The 19,456-nt window shown below is 37.8% G+C and overlaps 1 protein-coding gene across 2 annotated transcripts; it reads right to left on the bottom strand.

The window, feature by feature from the left end:
- Positions 1-7,052: 7,052 nt before the first annotated feature.
- LOC122296186 (pyruvate kinase, cytosolic isozyme) lies at positions 7,053-11,982 on the bottom strand. 2 transcript variants are annotated; one of them, XM_043105663.1, is made up of 4 exons: positions 11,805-11,982; positions 11,312-11,591; positions 8,617-9,078; positions 7,053-8,127 (listed from the first exon to the last, which is right to left on the bottom strand). In XM_043105663.1, the coding sequence occupies exons 2-4, from the start codon at positions 11,567-11,569 to the stop codon at positions 7,315-7,317; spliced, it is 1,533 nt and encodes a 510-aa protein (XP_042961597.1). In that variant the 5' UTR covers positions 11,570-11,591; positions 11,805-11,982; the 3' UTR covers positions 7,053-7,314. The 2 variants fall into 2 exon arrangements, with proteins under 2 accessions (XP_042961597.1, XP_042961598.1); XM_043105664.1 differs by lacking the exon at positions 11,805-11,982 and having other exon boundaries at positions 11,312-11,798.
- Between the last annotated feature and the right edge of the window lie 7,474 nt (positions 11,983-19,456).

Raw genomic sequence — 19,456 nt, forward strand, 5'->3', positions numbered from 1 at the left:
TACTTTTATCTGAGGATAAAGTTCGAAGGACGAAGATTTTGAATTTTAAAATGAATATTATTATTATTTTAAATTTTAAAAAAGTGAGGAAAAAGTTTATTTATTTATTATATTTTATGTTAAAATTTAAAAAAATTATAATGATGAGATAAAAATTTTGAATTTAAACTGAAAACTTTCAATTACCAAACCGAACCAAAGTCGATGACTCGATTGACATTTGACTTTGTTTATTCACTGTGGATAAGGAGTCGGTGTGAATTATGTAACTGTCGCGTAATTATTTAAAAAAATAAATAAAATATGACATTCATATGAAAAAATAATTTACTAATATTAAATCCTACTATTTTTTAAAGCGATTATACGGCATTTATACGCTTCACAATTGTATATAAAATTACTCATATTTATAAGAGTGGCTTACGATATTGTCTACCGAAAAAGTTAAATGTTTCTTTTTATTTTTTATCAATTTTTTGTATTCTTAAATGTTTTAAAAAAATCAAATATTATTAAAAAAATATTTACTCAATCGCTAAGTAAAAGAAATAAAAAGGAGTATCAATAGAAATGCTCAAGATCTGAGACCCGAAGCATTTCTCATCATAATATGACATATATAAGTAAAATTTTATGTACTACATTATCATTTTATTTTATTTTATTTTAAGCAAGATCTTGCATTGGCAGAAGATAATACCAGTTCTTAAATATATACAGACATCTAAGATAGGTCTTTTCTACTATGGAAATCTTAAAGACAAGAAATGAAATATATGAGGGTATGCTTCCATATAAACAATTGGAAGCCACCCATTGCGCAATGGAATGCACACATTAATTGTGGTCTCAATATATTTTCCGAATGTCCCAACCATTAAAAGATCTAGGAAGTATTATGGTGTCTCTAATTATAGACTCAATTGTCCAATCTAAAGACTTTTATGGTTCCTTTATTGCACTTATAACCACTTGAGCATCTCCACCAAATGTAATCTTCCTGATAAGTTGAGTCTTCACTTCCTTAATGCATGTGTATGATGTTGTGGCTTCTCCTTGGTTAGGATTCTGGCTTGTAATGAAGCTAGTGATGACAAAAATCACAATGCCATCTTCTAATTTGTAGATAGCAGCAATAGTGCTACCAGTATTCGTGACAGCTACATCAAATGTTAGCAAATAATGGTCTTTTGGTATTGCCTTCCATTTCAATAGAATTCCTTCTTCTCCTCATGGTAGTCGACATATGAAAGTATTTAGTATTCAAATTAGTAGTTGTTAGCTACTAAAGTCTGGATTTTTGGCGCCATAGAATCTCTTCTCTTTTTAGTTGCTCATTAAGATTGTTTTTCAATTCCTCTTTCCAAAGACTCAATTGATTAGTGGGATTGTTGGACTAAATGAGTGTAAGATAATGGGTCAAATTTTTGATAAAGGCTTGGATATGCCCAAAGTAGTCTCCATTCCAAGATTTTAGGACTTTCTTCACCTCCTTTAATTTCTTTGACAGAATGAAAGTAAGGGTCCCTTGAAAGGTAGTATTCCAAGCTTTTTGTATGACAAGTTGGCTTGTTGGATCTCTTATCCAGAATTCCTCAAATTTAAAGCTGGAATTGTTATCCCTATGCAAGGTGTCTAATAAGATAGGGGCATGACCAGATGCAAAGATTGGGAGATGTTGGACAGTTGCATTTGGAAAGAGTGCAGTCCATTGGTAGTTGGTAATGCCATGGTCTAGTCTTTCTCTAATGTTCCCCATGCCTTGCCTATTGTTAGACCACATGTATTTTAGACCTAAGTAACCTACATCTACCATCGCATTTTCCTCCATAAATTTTGATAGCCCACTATGATAGGAAGTATTAGCAAAAGGTCTACCTCCACATTTCTCAAACTCCTAAAATGGCATTAAAATCTCCTAACTCTATAATTGACCTTGAAAGTTATTGACAATATTGTGCGTGTTATCCCAGAATTTCTTTTTCATATTGTTTTGCACAATAAACTAAATTCACTAACCATGGATTATGAGAAGGACACGAATACACAAAAATAGCTAATATATTAGAGTCCATATAAACAGGTTCCACATCCAGTTCATTTTTCCACATACACAAAAGGTCACCCCATTTACCTACTGGTGGAATATCTACATACATAGAAAAATCAAGCCTATTAATGACACCAACAGTATTTACATATATCAAAAGAGTCTCCAAAAGGAAGACTGCATTAGGTTGGTGTGTCCTAATGTTTGCCCTCAAGTTTCTGATTGCACGAGGCCAAGCTATGCCCCTGCAATTCCATGAGATGAATCTCATTTCTGATTTGGTGGTAGTATTGGCCCTGCCATTATGGCCTCATCATCATTTGAAAACAGTTGTAAAAACTGAGATTAAGGTCAAGTACCAGTTTTGAGAATCTTGGCCTCTCCTTTCTACTAAGGTGAGAATCTTGGCTACTTTTTGTGCCTGATTAGTGCTTCTACCATTTTGTTCTTTGTTTTTTGGACCAGTTTTGCAATGGGTATTTCTTCTTCGAATGTACTGCTCACTATCTCCTTTTCTTTTGGTTGTGTTGCCCATCATGCTAAGTCTTTAATAGTGGATTCCCCAAGTTGGCTCGAATGTCCTTGTTCTTCACTCTCAATTGTGTTTTTTGTCTTTGGATCTTCTTTATTCTCGTAGTTTGGTGTTGTGTCCCTTCTAACAGGAAGGGTTCCCCCCAATGGATAGGATTCTGGTTTTCAAAGTTTTGGCCAAGGCTAGATGGGCTATGGATTTCTGAAAGAATTAGATCTATATTTTTTGGCCTTATAACCAAACAGGTTTTTCCATATGGGCTTACCAGCAGTAAAATAGAGGGCTTTTCAGTTGGTTTATATGGGCCCAAAATACTATTAACTGGGCTATGATACTCTTGTAAATGCTAGGGTCATAAGGGCTTTCTTTACTTTTATACTTATTTTTGTCTTTCAACGGGGTGTCATTTGAAATGGGCATTAAAGATACTGTTTTTATTTTTTTTCAAATGACAGCAGGCCTTTTAAGAGGTATTGTTGATGCTTTTCCATTAGATATGGTTGTTTCCTTTGAAGGTTCTGGATTTCATTGAACAAAGATAAGGGGAACTAGATGTTACCTTTAGAGGCGAGATTGGGTCTTCCCATGTTGACTATTGACAATGACTTACATGGTGTTTCATTTAATAGCCCATTTTCCTTTGTCTATGAGCTTGAGTAGCCTCCACGTGTCCCACTCAAATATTCAGGATACTCCATGCTCATTCAAAATTAGCTATCTCGAAAGAACTACATTATTGCACTAGGTTTGGCTTGATTGATATCCCTTTGGCCATTATTTGCGATTGTTTTTTGCCACTGATCTTGTGTCTGTTGTTGTTCATGGAGCTCTAAAAAAAATTTTCCTTTACCCTTGTTTGGCTTACAAGAAAATGGACCTCTATTTTCCTGAAAAATGTGACTTTGCAGTACTAGATTGTTAGAAAAGTTACTAGGAATGGTCACTATCTCAGAATGTTTTCCACCTTGCATTATTTGTTAATCCTCAAAGGGAATAAGTCTTCTAATGTCAGTGTTTTCTGCTCTCATCTAAGGATCAAATAGAGACTTTTCTTGTGTATCTTATAAATTAGGGCAAACTTGTTGTATATGGCCTAAACATCCACAATAATAACAAAAGTCGGATAATCTTTCGTATGTAAAATATATCCATGTTGTTGGCCTTCTAGGACGAGTTAAAGGAAAGCCTTCAGGCAGAGGTTTTTCTACATTAATCTCCATCTTAATTCTCATAAACCTCCTAAGGGCTATTCCAAAACTTGAGATTTGTTCTACTTGAATTAAATTTTCCAAAACATTTCCTATCTTTTTTGCATTACTAACAGTCATCAACTCAAGAGGAAGACCATGTATTTGCACCCAAAAAATAGACATTGTAAAATTAAGTTCTTGAATACTCAAACCTGGAGGCCATTCGCAGATTAGCATATGAAATCCCTTCATGTTCCATGGCCTTTATGCCAGAACTCGATTCTTCTCTTGTTGCAATGGAAACGTGAATAGAAAGGTATTAATGTATAGATCCTCAATAGTCAAGCCAGCAACAAAGCTCCAAATGGCTCTAATGGTTTCATGTAGAGTATGTTTGTTTAGGGGCTTCGAGGATATGGTTTTCCCAACTAGGGCGTGGTCTGAAAGATACATCGCTACTTTTATTTTTAACTCCAAGTTGAGATCTTCCCATTATAGGGCTTCTGTATTTGGAATGAGATTTTCTATATTTAGACAGGTAGCTATTTCTAGGTATGTTGGAGTTTTTTGAAGAGGACAATAAAAGAGCTTTTTGCGTGAGAGGTTTGGGATGAAGTAGACATAAATTTTGGCTATTGTCAAAGAAAGAAATGGGATGAAGTAGGAATGGTTTCAACAGCTTGCTAGTTGAGGTTAACTAAGAAGGTGGGTGTTTGACTTTTAGAAGATTGACTCCTGGGTTAATGCCACTAGGGTGGGTTAAGCTCACTAGGGAGAGGGACAAAGCTCATCTTGGAGAGAGAGAAAAAATAACGGGATCGATCAACTTGAAAGTTGAATTTTTTAGAATTCTTAAACCATCATTTTAATATGATGAAGTGGTATTGTCATCAATTTTTATATTTATTATTTAAAAAATTAAAATATCATTGTGATAAATATATCACATCTTATATAATAGAATGAAAATAAAATAAAAATATGACTGTAACATTTTTTAAAGAGAAATGATGCGATGACTATTAAATTTGCATCAAATGTGTCTAGTCATATATTTTTATTTTTTTAATGGTTAAGGAAGTAACGATTAGTGACTTTATATTTTTTTTATTTTTTTCGTAATGGTTAAGGGTGTTTAAAAAATGATTAAAAAAAAAATCTCTTGTACTAGTGTGCACATTGGGTAGGCATATTTGATAATCACCCTAACATTGTTCTTATTTAAAATAGTGCCAGTGGACAATTTTAGTCTTACCCTCCTACATATATGACTCTCTAGTCTCTACTTCATGAATACCAAATTGAGTCATTTTATTCCTTCTTTTAGGCTGCGGTGTCTAATTAACAAAAGAAATAAAATAAAAATTTGATTTAGGATTGCCCCATATTTTACAAAAAAATTATTTTTGGTTCCAATAAATTTTTAAATTTTCAAACCTAAAAAATATCCATTTCAACTTTTCATTGGATCACTATTCAATCATTATGAAATAAAAAAAAATAATAATAATAATAAAAAAAACCAAGGCTGAAAAGAGTAAAAAGATTATTGTGACTGCGAATTGGCTTTTGATTCGACTTAATAAAAAGAAATGAAGGGATTCATTAATAAACCACATATGGAAGGGTCGTTGATAAAATCCAACATTATAAAGAGCTGTAAAAGCTGAAGATGGACAACAATTCGTACTGTGTTCAACTGCTATGATGATGCATTGATGTTGTTTAATTGAAAAAGATTAGAAAAAAACCTCAAACTGTACCTTGGTTTTTTTTTTGGGGGGGGGGGGGGGGGGCAAGGAAAGGGCCCAGGCCTAACATGATTGGGTCGCAGGACACGAGAAGGCCCTGGGCCCGTTTGGTAAGAACTGAATCACACTAGAGGCTCGAAGTAAAAGGCCAAGCGTTGAGCCCATGATATGCTACCCATCCGGAGAGACCCAAACACTGGGCTCTACTCGGCCGAAGAATCCACCTCGAGTAGGGATCACTTGAGACCTGAGTGGTTGACCTAGCCCTGCAAGAAAGTACGAGACAAATGTCTGCCCCTAAGCCCAAGTAGCTAGGCATGTCCAATAATGGGCAAACCTGGCCAGAGGCACGTTGCATTAAATGAAACATGAAGAAGGAAATGCAATCGACAAGGACCATGCCACATTCAATGCGTGTCAGGGTTTGCACACGCAACGGCTTGTTGCTTGAGGTGCCAAAGGATAGCATGACCTCGATCTGACACGTTTCCATGGCAGGGGTGCTAGTGCCAAGTCTGACCCAAGTATGGCCTGACACCCCACGATCCCCCATGGCAACCGAGTCCAATCCATGTATAAATACCCTATTCCCACCTAGGGGGAACTCTATTTGAACTATTCTTCTTCCTCTTGACTATCTTAGTTTTCTCCATCACTTACAGACGCTCAACTAACTTTGACATCGGAAGAACCCTGGACCTCATCGGTGCCCTGTCTTTTTCTTTGTTGCAGGTTTTGGAGCTTGGCTACTGTGAAACACAACATCAACAGTACTAAAGCATTAAAGCTCCCATGGAAATTTAATGCCACGATAAATCAACTAAGACAATATAGCTCTAGTCCTTCAAACAAAATTAAGCTTGGTAGCCGAAAGAGATGTATCTTTTCAGCTAAAAGAGAAATTTGTTCCCCTTTTGCATGCAAATGCCATCCACCCCTTGGCTGATAATTCCCATAAAATTCGATTCTTTGAGGACACTCCAGAGCTTCTCTCATATCACCCTAGGTAGGGCTTCAAGTCATTGCAGTTTGGACAATGCAATAACGAGAGAATTATGAGCATTTAAGGACACAAGGAAATCACAATATAGATGGTCGTGTACAGTGTTGTTGAACAAACTTGTGCCTACAAGGTGCCAATTACCAATTCAGCCATTTGGCCAATGACCAAGATCAAGATGGAAAATGAGTACCCTTTATCGTCGCTTCTTACATTTCAATTATTGAATGCTAAAGGCAAGCTGTCCTTAAGAAAATAATAATCGAACAGGGAAATCAAGCTTCGGGAAAAATATAGATACAAACAAAATTAGGTCCTAATTCCCAAGTTCTCTACGTTATCATTCGGCAATGAAACAGCATCAAGGAGAAATCAGCCTCAGATGCACTATTAGATTAGAAATGGATATGTTGCACCTAGATTATTAGCGCTTATTTCAAGGTCATCCGACTCATCTTTTTGAAGCCAGGCAGTGACACTATCAACAAGAATGAACAGGAAAACCCAGAAAAGGAATAATAAGACCTCACACACAAAAAAACTAATAATAACATAAAAACAAATGACGCGGTGCAAACACCAAACATCAAACAGGAAGCCCCGTCTCTTATTTCTACCAGCAACTGGTAGAGCACTTCATTACATTAACTAACAGGAAAAACAAGCCAAGACAACTTAGGGTACCCTCCAACATTGCTTGAAAAAGAGGAAAAACAGCATAAGCAGAAACGAGAGAAAAGCAAAACATAAGTCCACCATACGCCGAGCATTGTATTCTGCATACCATATTATTTTACAACACAGATCTTAATAACTGAGGCAGCTCCAATACGATGAAGTGCTACCACCGCATCACCAGGCTTGCACAACCCCTTCTGTGTTGCAGACTTCAGGGCAGCTTCCAAAATCACCTCTGTGGACTCGGCATCAGTGGCCTTGGCAGATCCTTCAGCTAGTAGAGGAATCAATCCACGGTATATCAGGCTGTGCCTTGCTGGTGTCTCGTCACTGCACGTCCAATCAAACGAGTCCGTAGTCAAAACTGGAACCACTACCGATAAGATAGGAACAGCTGGCCTATACTTGGCAACCAACTTGGCTGTGGTTCCTCCACGTGTCAACACAACAATGAGTTTTGCTTTGGCCTTGTTGGCAGTCCTAACAGCGGATGAAGCAAGGCTCTCCAACGGGCTCATTGGAAGTGGGGTTGATCTAATCATCTCCTTAAAGATAACCCCATAGTCAAGGGATGATTCTGCTTCTATGCATATTCGAGCCATGATCTTCACGGCTATTTCAGGGTAGGCCCCAGCAGCACTCTCACCACTAAGCATGACACAGTCAGTACCATCAAGCACAGCATTAGCCACATCAGTGGCTTCAGCACGGGTTGGCCGGGGTGACTTGATCATGGATTCAAGCATCTGAGTAGCAGTGACAACAGGTTTGCCCACAAGATTACACTTATATATCATCATTTTCTGTGCCAAGAAAATTTTCTCAACTGGAATCTCCATTCCAAGATCGCCACGGGCAACCATGAATGAGTCAGTCTCACGCAATATCTCATCAAAATTTATCACTCCCTCCTGGTTCTCAACCTGAGAAAACACAGCAGCCACAACAATCACCGCTTGATTGACATAAACTAATAAGGTACAGCAACAAGTGAAAACTCAATTTGATAAGAAAGAAAAGCAAAATCCATGGAGAACAAACAAGCATTGCACTGAACCCACCATGTGTCTAACTTCTAAGCAAATTAGAAGGTTGCATAAAGACACATGTAGATTGAGAGAATAGTTTTTGGCGCACACAAGCTTCCAGATGAGATGCCACATAATAATACAATAGCTTGCTTCTTTCAAAAGTCAAAGCAAGCATTTTATTTTGAAGTTTCCCCCGCACACTCGTTATATTTTTGCTGATAGAGAAGTAACTCATGCTCAGAAGGTGAGAAATCAGGTTTTGTAGATTAATCATATATAAGATAAAGGTAATAACTACAAGAAACGGGGGTTAAATTTAATCAGGTTAAATATCTTCATATGAACGACTTGAAAAGTTGACATAGAAAGGAAAGAACACACCTTCGACATCAATTGTATATTTTTGGCATGAGGCCCAAGAACCTTACGGACATTAACAAGATCTGAGCCCTTGCGTACAAATGAAAGAGCAATCATATCAATTTTATTGGGGACACCCCATTCCAGAATGTCTTCCTTATCTTTCTCTGTCAGAGTGGGGAGATCCACCACAATACCAGGAAGATTGACATTTTTTCTCTCGCCCAGCATGGCAGTATTCTCACAACGACAACGCACAGTCCCAGCATCTAGATTGCAAGACAAGACCGTGAGGGTGATGGTACCATCTGCACACAAGATGGTATTCCCAGGCTTTAAGTCCTCGGCCAGCTTTTTGTAGCTCATGGAGATCATCCCCTCATCCCCCTTGATGCTGTAATCGGTTGTGACAGTGATTTCCTGACCTTCTTTAAGTTGAATAGGTTTTGAATCCTTAAGAAAACCAGTTCGAATCTCAGGTCCCTGCAAGGAAAAAGTGAAACATAAATACGAGGCAGATCAGCCAGTGATCAGGACTTTCAGCAAGTTAAATTTGTAAATGGAGAAGTAAGACACATTTAGAGGTAGCAAACAAATTGAGAAGTTAGTGTAGACAAATTTAAGCAATTTTTACTGGATCCAAAATTAAACTCGGTGCCGAAAAAGGAATAATATGAGAATTTTGGCCTGGGGATTGCAAAACATGATGTATCAAGCATTCAATGCATAGATTGACTTAGAATGACTAAAGGGACCAACACAAATTTTCAAAATTTAAATTGAATATCCTCTCTTTCCTTTGTTTCCATGTAACATGCGATCCACTCGACTGATCAAAACATACTTTGACATCAATGATTTTTAGAACAAATACAGAGTTCTCTCCAAGGAAATTCAGGGGGAAAAAACTTCCTTAGAATCACTTATAAAGCCCAGTTTCACCAAGTAAGTAGCCAGTTCGGGACTTAATATCCATTACTACCTTTATAGTCTATCACTCAGTGAGTTATATTCACATTCTCATGTGAGGGTGATACAAACTGCATCTCTTAAATTTCTGACGTCCTCATCGGGATCACGTCATGTCGTACTTTAGTATTACGTGACTAACATATTAGGAATTTAGGTGATTCTAATACCATTTGAAACAACTCAAGGAAAGCGCTAGACACATATGTGCTACTAATCAAGTTAAAACTTCCCTCAAATAAATTATTAAGTCCAACATCACCTAGTAAGTAGCAAATATGGACTTAACACCCATGATTGCTTTTATAAACTATACACTAAGTGGGTTATTCGGTTGTTACAGTAGGCAGTGTGGAGTTGCCACTGAGTTGTAGGTCAATTGGAGCCTCCTTCCCACATAAGAACTGAGTGGAGAGTGAGGTCACGAAACTATATCAACTAGAGATGTGTATAACGCAGCAGTGAAGAATCGAGAGTATAGAAGGCGATTAATTTCGCTTTGCATCAAAATATTTCTTTCAAACAGTCATGAAAGGTGTTGAACAAGGTTACTACTATAGTAGTTCTCGTTTCTACTAATCTACAGCTGCACCATATTAAGGTGGTTTTGCTTTTACCTCTTGGAAAACCAGTTTTTACTTTAGAAATGAGGGTTTTGCCTGGAATAAAAAAAAATCTGGAATTTAGGCGTTTATAGTTTAAAATTATTGATCCACCAACAGAAAATAAATAAATAAATGAAAAAACCCCCCCAAGTTTCACATCTTGTTAGAAAAACTTATGATTTTATTACAGGCAGAATGTAATACTCCAATTCCAAATGTCTAGTTAAATGCTTATCCACAACCTTTCTAGTAGGTTAAACTTCAAGAGAAATTGCACATAATAGAATGCCATTGCCTAGAGCTGGTACTCGGTACCACTCCAGTCGGGGTCCTAAAAGAGGAGATGGGAAGAAATATTAAGAAATCAAAAGAATCCAAGACTTAAAACATATCTGAGCCCATGCAACATATACGTATGCGTGTGTGTATCTATGTGTGTATATATCAAAGTAACATTCATTATAGAATGAAAAGGAAGAATTATGTCAGCTATTTGGCGCTCATGTATTTTGAGGTTACACAAACCCTTTGTTGTAAGGTGACACAAAACTTTAGATTATGTTGAACGAATACATCTGATAACCAAGGGAATCAACATATATGTGTATTCATCGAAAAGGAAAATACATTTTTTGCCCCGGAATGACTCATAATGTCTATTGGCATCAAGAAATTCAACGCACATCATATTCTTTAGTTATTCCTTCTACTCCGTATGCTTATATATTGTCTAACTTGTCTTATGTATTTCCCTTGAATCTGCTGGCCGGAAATTAGAAATCCGAAGCAGAAATCTTTCTCAAAGTAATTATAAATTAAAAAAAAACCACTTCGTAAAATCTTGATATAATTATCCTGATTTAAAACCATGGTTTCGGATTTACTTTTTATTAATAATTCATCGTCTTCTAATATTTTATTAAGTTCAGATCAAATGTATATATTTCCTCGAGTATTTTTCTTTCTTTCAACATGAACGTAAAACAGCAATTTGAGCATTCTTGTCAGAGATCCCATGAAGCTCAATAGTACCATCAGGAAAACCAGATAGGAATCGATGAAAATTTAGCAACTCGATTCTCAAAATAATAATAAATAAATAAATGAAGAGGATCAATCAAGAAAGTTGAAAAAGGGCGAACCTTGGTATCGAGCATGACGGCTGAGAGAATCTGAGTGTTGTGCATGGCAATCCTGAGATTGTCGAGGGTCTCCTGATGGTACTCGTGAGTTCCGTGGGAGAAATTGAAGCGGGCGACGTTCATACCGGCCCTGAGAAGCTTCTCCAGCATGGGCACCGACCGAGATGCGGGACCGAGAGTGCACACGATCTTGGTCTTGGGGACACGACCATCGTTCGGGAGCTCCTTGAGTATTCCCTCAATGTCGATGTTCGCCATTTTTTGTTAATCAAAGTATTCACTTTTTTTCAGATAAAACAAGACAGAAAAGAAAATAAATAAGAGGTGAATCAGGGAAGAGTAGAAGTAGAAAAATCAAAGGAAGACAAAGCGATCTTAAAGTCAGATCAGAAACCAGAGGAGTGGGGTGGATGTTAAAAGTGGTTGTTTTATGGAAGTTGGGGTTGAGTGGGTGCGGGTTTGTGCTGTGGGAGGAGGGATTAATCTGACTTACGGTTAACCCCAACGGAACTCGTGGGTGGGTGCGTGCGTAATCAGCTAGCAAATGCAAGACCACGCCTATCCTTCTTCTCGCCCAGGCTCAGCCGCCACCTACCTCTCTCTCTATCGCTCTCGCGTGTGGCTTCTGGGGTCTTTCGAAGTTTCGACTTTCGACTTTTGTTTTTATGTGCCGCGTATGGTGCGGAGTCGATGGGATTCAATAAAAACTGCGGGCGTAGCCTGTAGGGATAGCCGAAAGTAACTAGGTTAACCAAAATTAAAAATTTTATTTTAATTTATCATTATAATTTTTTTAAATTTTAATATAAAATTAATATTTAAAAATTATATTATAATAATATTTTATTTATTATTATTTAAAATATCTTATTTTATTTTATTACATTTGTATAATCAAACGGAATCTAAATCTGAACGAGCACGAGCCACTTGAAATTTACAATTTAAATGATATAGTGCTAAGTAATTTATTAAAATAAAAAATAAAAAATAAAAGAATAGTTAAATTAAAAATTATTTTAAAAATAAAGAAAATTAAATTCTAAAATTTCTTTTACTCTTTTTATATTTATATTTTTAATGTTTTAATAAATTATGCGCAACACGGAATAGTCTCACATTAAAAATAAAAAATAAAATCATTTGAGGGATATATTTGAAACGGCCAAATAACATTATTAAGCTTTAAACAAGTGTGGTGTAATCGAAAAGGTGACCGCTTCTTACGAAATTTTACCAATTATATTCTTTATTTCAACTTTTTTTTTTCTCTATTGTGGATAAAAATTATTATAAAATTTTTTTGTGTAGTTATTTTTATATATTTTATTAATATAATTACATATTAAAAAAATTGATGTAATTAATCATATTAATAAAATATATAAAAAATACATAAAAATAATTATATAAAACATAATTGATTTAGAAATCAGACTACTTCTTTTAGGGGAAAAAACATGAAAAGAAAAATTGATAAGAGACTGGTAATACCGTAAATCCAACTTCTGGCACGTGGGGAGGAAGAAGGAGCCTGACACACGAGGCATAAAAACGAGGCTGGAACTTTTTTTCTTTTTGTTTTAATGAAGTATGTTGCAGACAGCAGAATTTAATCTGTGGACCACAAAAAAACGAGGCGCACGCAGAAGTAGACCCGAAAGTGAGAATGCAGGAATTTTTGAAACTGTGAATTCAGTCTTTATCGTAACAAAGTTATAAATATGACTTATAAATATAGGAAAATTCAAACTATAAGTTAAACTATGTGTTAGTATTGAAGCATTTTCACATATAAAGTGACAGATTTTATCTTAATTTTTAATCTCTTTAAAAATAGAAAGCACTTTGTATAAAATAGAATGATCAGCCCCTCCATCTTCCTAGAGAGGTGGAATAAGGGACATTACTGCTTTGTACACTAAGTTCAAAACAGTATACTTAAAAATACTAATAATCTACATAAACTATACTGCAAAACAAAGAACAAAATAACAAAATCACGTAAACTAAGCACCGGCGTGAGCCCCGGTGGCACACCCACCCCAGGCGTCAGCACTAAGAGCCACAAAACAGCACGAGTACCTAGCTAGCGTACGGACCACACTACCTCCACTGCAAAGGTCGGCCATACGTCTACCGACCATAACGTCGACTGCCATACTCCACTGGCACCAGCCCAAAGCTATGTCCGAACAAAAAGCTCGTAACCCCACTCGGTTTGAACATGGAATACAGAACAAAAAACTAGAAAAATGAAATAAAAATAGTGAAAACTACTGAAAAAACACTGAAAACCGACAGAAAAAAAAAAAAAAAAAAAAAAAAAAAAAAAAAAAAAAAACACAAAAAGTGGTGCTCGCTGAGCAAATCACTCTTAGGGGAGAACCGACGGCCAGTCGATAATCTCCCAGAGTCTAAGGTCTCGGAAAATCCAGGTTTTGAGTCGGCAGGTGGCTCGTCGGTGGCGCGTGACCCCCACACTCTGTTCAGGCCGAGACTCCATCTCGCGTGTGCAGGCTACGCTCCCCTCCGTTTGGCGCCGCGTTCGATGGTCTTGAAGATCGGCGGCTGGCCAACGTCTGGGTGGGGCTCGTTTTGGCGGTCGGCGGCTGGAAACGACTCCGTCAGTAACTCTCCTTTATTTGCCTGAGAACACAAAAAACCTGACGAAAGAAAAACTAAAACAAGAAAACAGAGAATAAAGAGAAAAGGAGGGGGGAAGGGGAAGGGGAAAGGGAAGGGGAAGAGAAAGGGGGGGGGAGCCGAAGCTCCCCACCCCCGTCGAATGCTCTGAAGGTTAGGTTTTTTTTTTGAGAGAGAACGGGGAAGGAGAACGGGGAAGGTTATTATTGAGAATGTAGGAATTGAAAGGCAGAAGCAGCGACCGAATTATTAATTTAGAGTTTTATTACGTATAAATAAAGTTGCATACTAATTTATGTATTAATATTAATTTTTTATATTTAAAATTTAAATTAATATTATTTTTAATAAAAATTATTTTTTAACTAATCACATTAAATTGATATAACTTGCAAATAGATTTTTTTCATTTATTTATGAAATTGCAAGAAGGTTTGGGAATTACCTTTGCTTCCAGCTTTTATCATAATAATAACAATAATAATCACGAAGCATTTAAGTTTTCATGATATCCTTTGTCAAAGTCCTCTCCTGTTGGGTGAGGTGTTTTCTCTCTTAGAAGAGTTGGGTCCCTTAGATTAGCTCAATTGGTTTGAAGTGGTTTCAATGGAGGAAGATTTAGCAAAGCAATGGGAAGGCCTTAGTCTCATTGGGAAGGAAAAATGAGTAATGATCTTGCCATCCAACTCAACTACTAAAGCTAGGCAGCATGGAAAGTTCTGCTTATTGGTCATGCTCATAGCTAAGAGACCAGTTAATCAAGAAGCTTTCAAAACTACTATGTCCAAAGTATGGAGATATGAGAGTTGGTTTCAATTCTCTAAAGTTGGAACCAACAAATGTCTCATCGAGTTTAACCAAGAAAAGGACCTTCAGCATGTCATTAGTGGCATGCCATGGTCTTTTGATAGATGGCTGCTGTGTCTACAGGTTTTTGAAGGTAACTGTTCCATTAATGAAGTTCTCTTCAATAAAAAAGAATTCTGGATGCAAGCTTATAACATGCCCCTAGCAAGTATGACACAAAAGGTGGGGTTTCAGATTGGTGAAAGCCTAGAGAGAGTAATCACAGTCCAAGCAGACAAGAGGGGGATAGGATGAGAGAAGTTCCTAAGGATAAGAGTGGAAGTGGACATCTCAGAAGCTCTACTCAGAGGTGTGTTTTTAGCTCTTGAAGGCAAGAAAACTTGGGTTCCTCTCAAGTATGAAAGGCTGCCTAACATGTGTTTTAAATGTGGAGTGATTAAGCATGCTCAGCAAAGATGTGTTGTTGGACCTTCAGGCAACAACAAGATGCAATATGGGGTGTGGATGCGAGCACCAACAACCAGGGAGAGTGATAATACAAGGAAGAAATACGATGAATGACTGTGTAACAACCATGTAGAGGAACAATCATGGAGGAAGGGAAAGGAGGACAGGGATGAAGTTCCAAACCAAAGCCCTGAGTCAAAGATGGATTGTCAAGATATGAATCAAACTGAAGTTGACATTGCATAACCTAAGAGGAAATCAAACAACATGCCTTATCCCATGCACCCTGTAGAGGCAACCCAGAGTCCTTTTAAGGAAAGTGTGAGTGAGCCCCTCTTGGGTAAGTTTGAGGCCCCCTTTACTGCAGTAGGTGCATGTCTCATGCAGAATGCCACAAAGTCAGATTGCCCCAATTTGGTACCTGTCATAGCCTGTAAAGGTAATGACCAAGAGTCACTAGGCCTTGGAAACAGCCATGACCTGAGGGCCAAAGCCCCATCCTTGGCCCACTTTATGTCAAACCAGGTCCAAGCCCTGGAGTAAATCAAGAAGAAAGCTAGTTGGAAGAGGCAGTACCAATCTCTCAGCTGCCTTAAGGGAAGGTAAGGTAAGCCATTTAAGGGGCACTAAAAGAGTTGTTGAGCAGACAAAAGATGAGGCAGAAACACAGATCACTAAAAAAATAAAAATTAAAGGGGTGATAGAGGAAACTTCAAACAGAAATAATGTGGTGGTGGCTAGTGTACAGCCCCACCCTAAGCAATGAGTTGCTTGAGCTGGAACTGCCGAGGGCTTGGGAACCCTTGTACAATGAATAATTTTCACCTTATGGTGCAAAACAAGTCCCCAACCTTTGTTTTTTTGATGGAAACAAAGTGCAAAAGACTAAAAGTGGAATCAATTAAAAGAAGATTGAACTTTGAGCACAATTTTGTTGTTGATTCGAAAGGTTCTAGTAGAGGCCTAGCTTTCTTGTGGAAAGCAGAAATAGAGGCAGAGATTGTGTCTTTAACTCATTCTCATATCTCCCTGTTGGTTAAAGATATGAGGGAGAACCTCTCCTGGCACTTAACATGGTTTTATGGCAACCCAAACACAGCAAAAATGTATGAAAGTTGGAAGCTACTACAAGCTTTGACACCTGTAGCATCAATGGGATGGTTGTGTGTAGGTGATTTTAATGAAATATTAAACTATGGAGAGAAGTGTGGTGGACCTTTGAGACCCTATAACCAAGTGGAGGTCTTTAGAGATGCTGTAAACAGATGTGGTCTTAATGACATGGGTTACTATGGAAGCAAATTCACCCAGTCCAATGGTAGGCAAGGGGGAGCTTTTACTAAAGAAAGGTTGGACAAGGCCTTCTATAACACTGTCTGGCTAGACAAGTACATTGACTTGAAAGTTTTTGCTCTCCCTGCTCTTACATTAGACCACAATCCAATATGGATTGCCATGGAATAGTAGCAATCTGTTGCAAACAGTCTCCCAAAGCCTTTCAAGTTTGAGGCCAATTGGGCACTAAGGGATGAATACTTTAAAACAATATAACAAGCCTGGAGGATTCCCAGGTTGGTTGGAAATAAAATGCAGTGCATTTATGAGGGGCTTAAAAACTGCAAAAAAAAAAAAAAAAAAAGCTACAACAATAGAGCAAGAAGACTTTCAGTAGCTCAAAAAAAGAAATCAATAAACAAATGGCCCAACTATCTAACTTGTAGGAAAGAAATACAGGCCTTTTAACTGAGGAGATGAAGCAAGTGCAGAGAGGGGTTGATAGACTTCTTGAAGCTGAGAATACCAAGTGGAAGCAAAGGGCTAAGCAGAGATGGTTGAGTGAGGGGGACAGGAATACAAAATACTTTCACCAGTGTCCCTCTCAAAGGAGGAAAACCAATGCCATTAAAAAAATTAATTGATAGACATGGACAAGAAATAAGCTCGAGAGAGGGGATTAGTAGTCTTTTCCAGGTTCACTTTGAGGATTTGTTCACTACCTCGAATCCCTCCAACCCCTCAGAATGTATAGCATCCTTGGAGGCATGTGTGACTGGAAATGATAATGAAATGCTAACTAAACCTTACTCAAAACAAGAGGTAGAAGAAGCTCTTTTTCACATGAATGGCCTAAGTGCACCAGGACCAGATGGTTTTCCTGCAACATTTTATCAAAAGCACTGGACAATTGTGGGAACCCAAGCGTGTGAGGCAGTGCTGAATGTTTTTAACTCAAATGGTAGTTTGGGGGACATAAACAGCACTTTCATTGCACTCATCCCAAAGAAGAAAGCTCCTACTAAGGTGACAAATTTCAGACCCATTTCCCTTTGCAATGTACTTCATAAGCTTATTTCTAAAGTGATAGCTAATAGACTAAAGAGGGTGCTCCCTTGTATTATCTCATCCTCTCAATCAGCTTTTGTCCCCAATAAACTAGTCTCTGATAATATAATTGTTGCCTTTGAGGCTTTACATACTATGAAATGTAAATTGGCAGGAAAAGAAGGTTACATGGCCTTAAAATTAGAAATAAGTAAGGCCTATGACAGAGTGGAATGGAGTTTCCTAAGAGCTGTCCTTTACAATTGGGATTTTGTAGTCAATGGGTGGAACTAGCGATGAAATGCATTGAAACTGTTTCATATGCTCTCCTTGTGAATGTTGAACCTCAAAAAAAATTTATCCCTTCTCGAGGCATCAAATAAGGTGACCATTTGTCACCTTACCTCTTCATGTCGTGTTCAGAAGCTGTAAGCAACTTACTATACAAAGCTGAGGAAGGTAGACTACTTCATGGCATTCCAGTGGCAAGAGGTCAATTAAGGGTCTCTCATCTCTTTTTTGTAGATGATAGCCTTTTGTTTTGCAAGGCAACAGCAGTGGAGTGAGGAAGATTGATAAGTCTTTTAAGCACCTATGAGTTGGCATCAGGCCAGAGACTTAATCTTGAAAAGACCTCAATTATTTTCAGCAAAACACTGCGAGACCCACTCACAATTACATCCTGTCTATTGCTGGTATAAGGACATCCATGCCCTATGAAAAGTACCTAGGATTGCCTTCTGTGGTGGGGTGAGACATGTTCAAATCTTTCAAAGGCATTTTGGATAATATAAGGATGAGGCTCAATAATCATAGAGTTAAAACTCTATCTCAGGCAGGAAAAGAAATCTACCTAAAAGCAGTGATCCAAGCCATCCCAACCTATACAATGAGTGTCTTCAAGCTGCCTGTCACTCTATTACATTCTATAAACAGAGCCATCCAGAATTTTTGGCGGGGTCAATAAGAAAATGAGCATAAGATCCACTGGATACCTTAGAAAAGAATGGGGCAAGCCAAGTTAATTGGAAGTTTGGGCTTTAGGGACCTTGAATGCTTCAACAAGGCAATGCTATCCAAGCAATGTTGGAGATTAATTCAAGACCCTAACTCTCTTGCTACTAAGATTTTAAAGGCCAAATATTTCCCTAACTCAACATTTCAGGTAGCTAAATTGGGTTCCAAACCCTCATATGTCTGGAGAAGCCTCCTTGTAGCCAGACATGTAGTAGAGGCTGATTCTTTCTAGATGGTGGGTATTGGCTCCAACATTCTAATCTGGAAAGACAAATGGTTAAACCCTTCAAATCCCAGTAGAGTCACAAGACCAATCAAAGCTCTAGAAGGCACTGCAACTTTGCAGAATTGATTAATCTTGAGACTAAAATGTGGAAGACAAACTTGGTACAAGATATTTTTGAGGAAGGGGAAGCAAATTTAATCCCCAAAACTCCTATCAGCACTATGAATACTATGGACAGAATCATATGGCATGGAACCACCAATGGCTCCTTCTCAGTAAGGAGTGCATACCACATGGAGAAATCGAGAGAGGTGGTAGCTCAAGGACAAGCCTCTTCCAGCAATGATTTTAAAAAGGTTTGGAACAAAATATGGCAACTTAGTGTCACACCTGGGGATAAAGTTTTTATTTGGAGAGCCTGCCTAGAGGCCCTCCCTACTCAATCCAACCTTTTCAAAAAGAAGGTGGTGAATGACCCACTATGCCCCATTTGCTGCAGAGAAGTTGAAAGTGTCACTCATGCACTTTGGAGTTGTGAGGCAACCATGGATTTATGGAGCCAATGCTCCAAAAGGCTTCAAAAATGTGCTCTACCTCAGGCCCCTATGCTACTGGTTTTCGAGTCATTATCTAAAGTGTTAAACTCAGAAGATATGCATGAGTTTGTGGTGGTAGCAAGA

Source organism: Carya illinoinensis, chromosome 15 (assembly GCF_018687715.1).
Source record: "Carya illinoinensis cultivar Pawnee chromosome 15, C.illinoinensisPawnee_v1, whole genome shotgun sequence".
In the NCBI taxonomy this organism is placed as follows: Eukaryota; Viridiplantae; Streptophyta; class Magnoliopsida; order Fagales; family Juglandaceae; genus Carya; species Carya illinoinensis.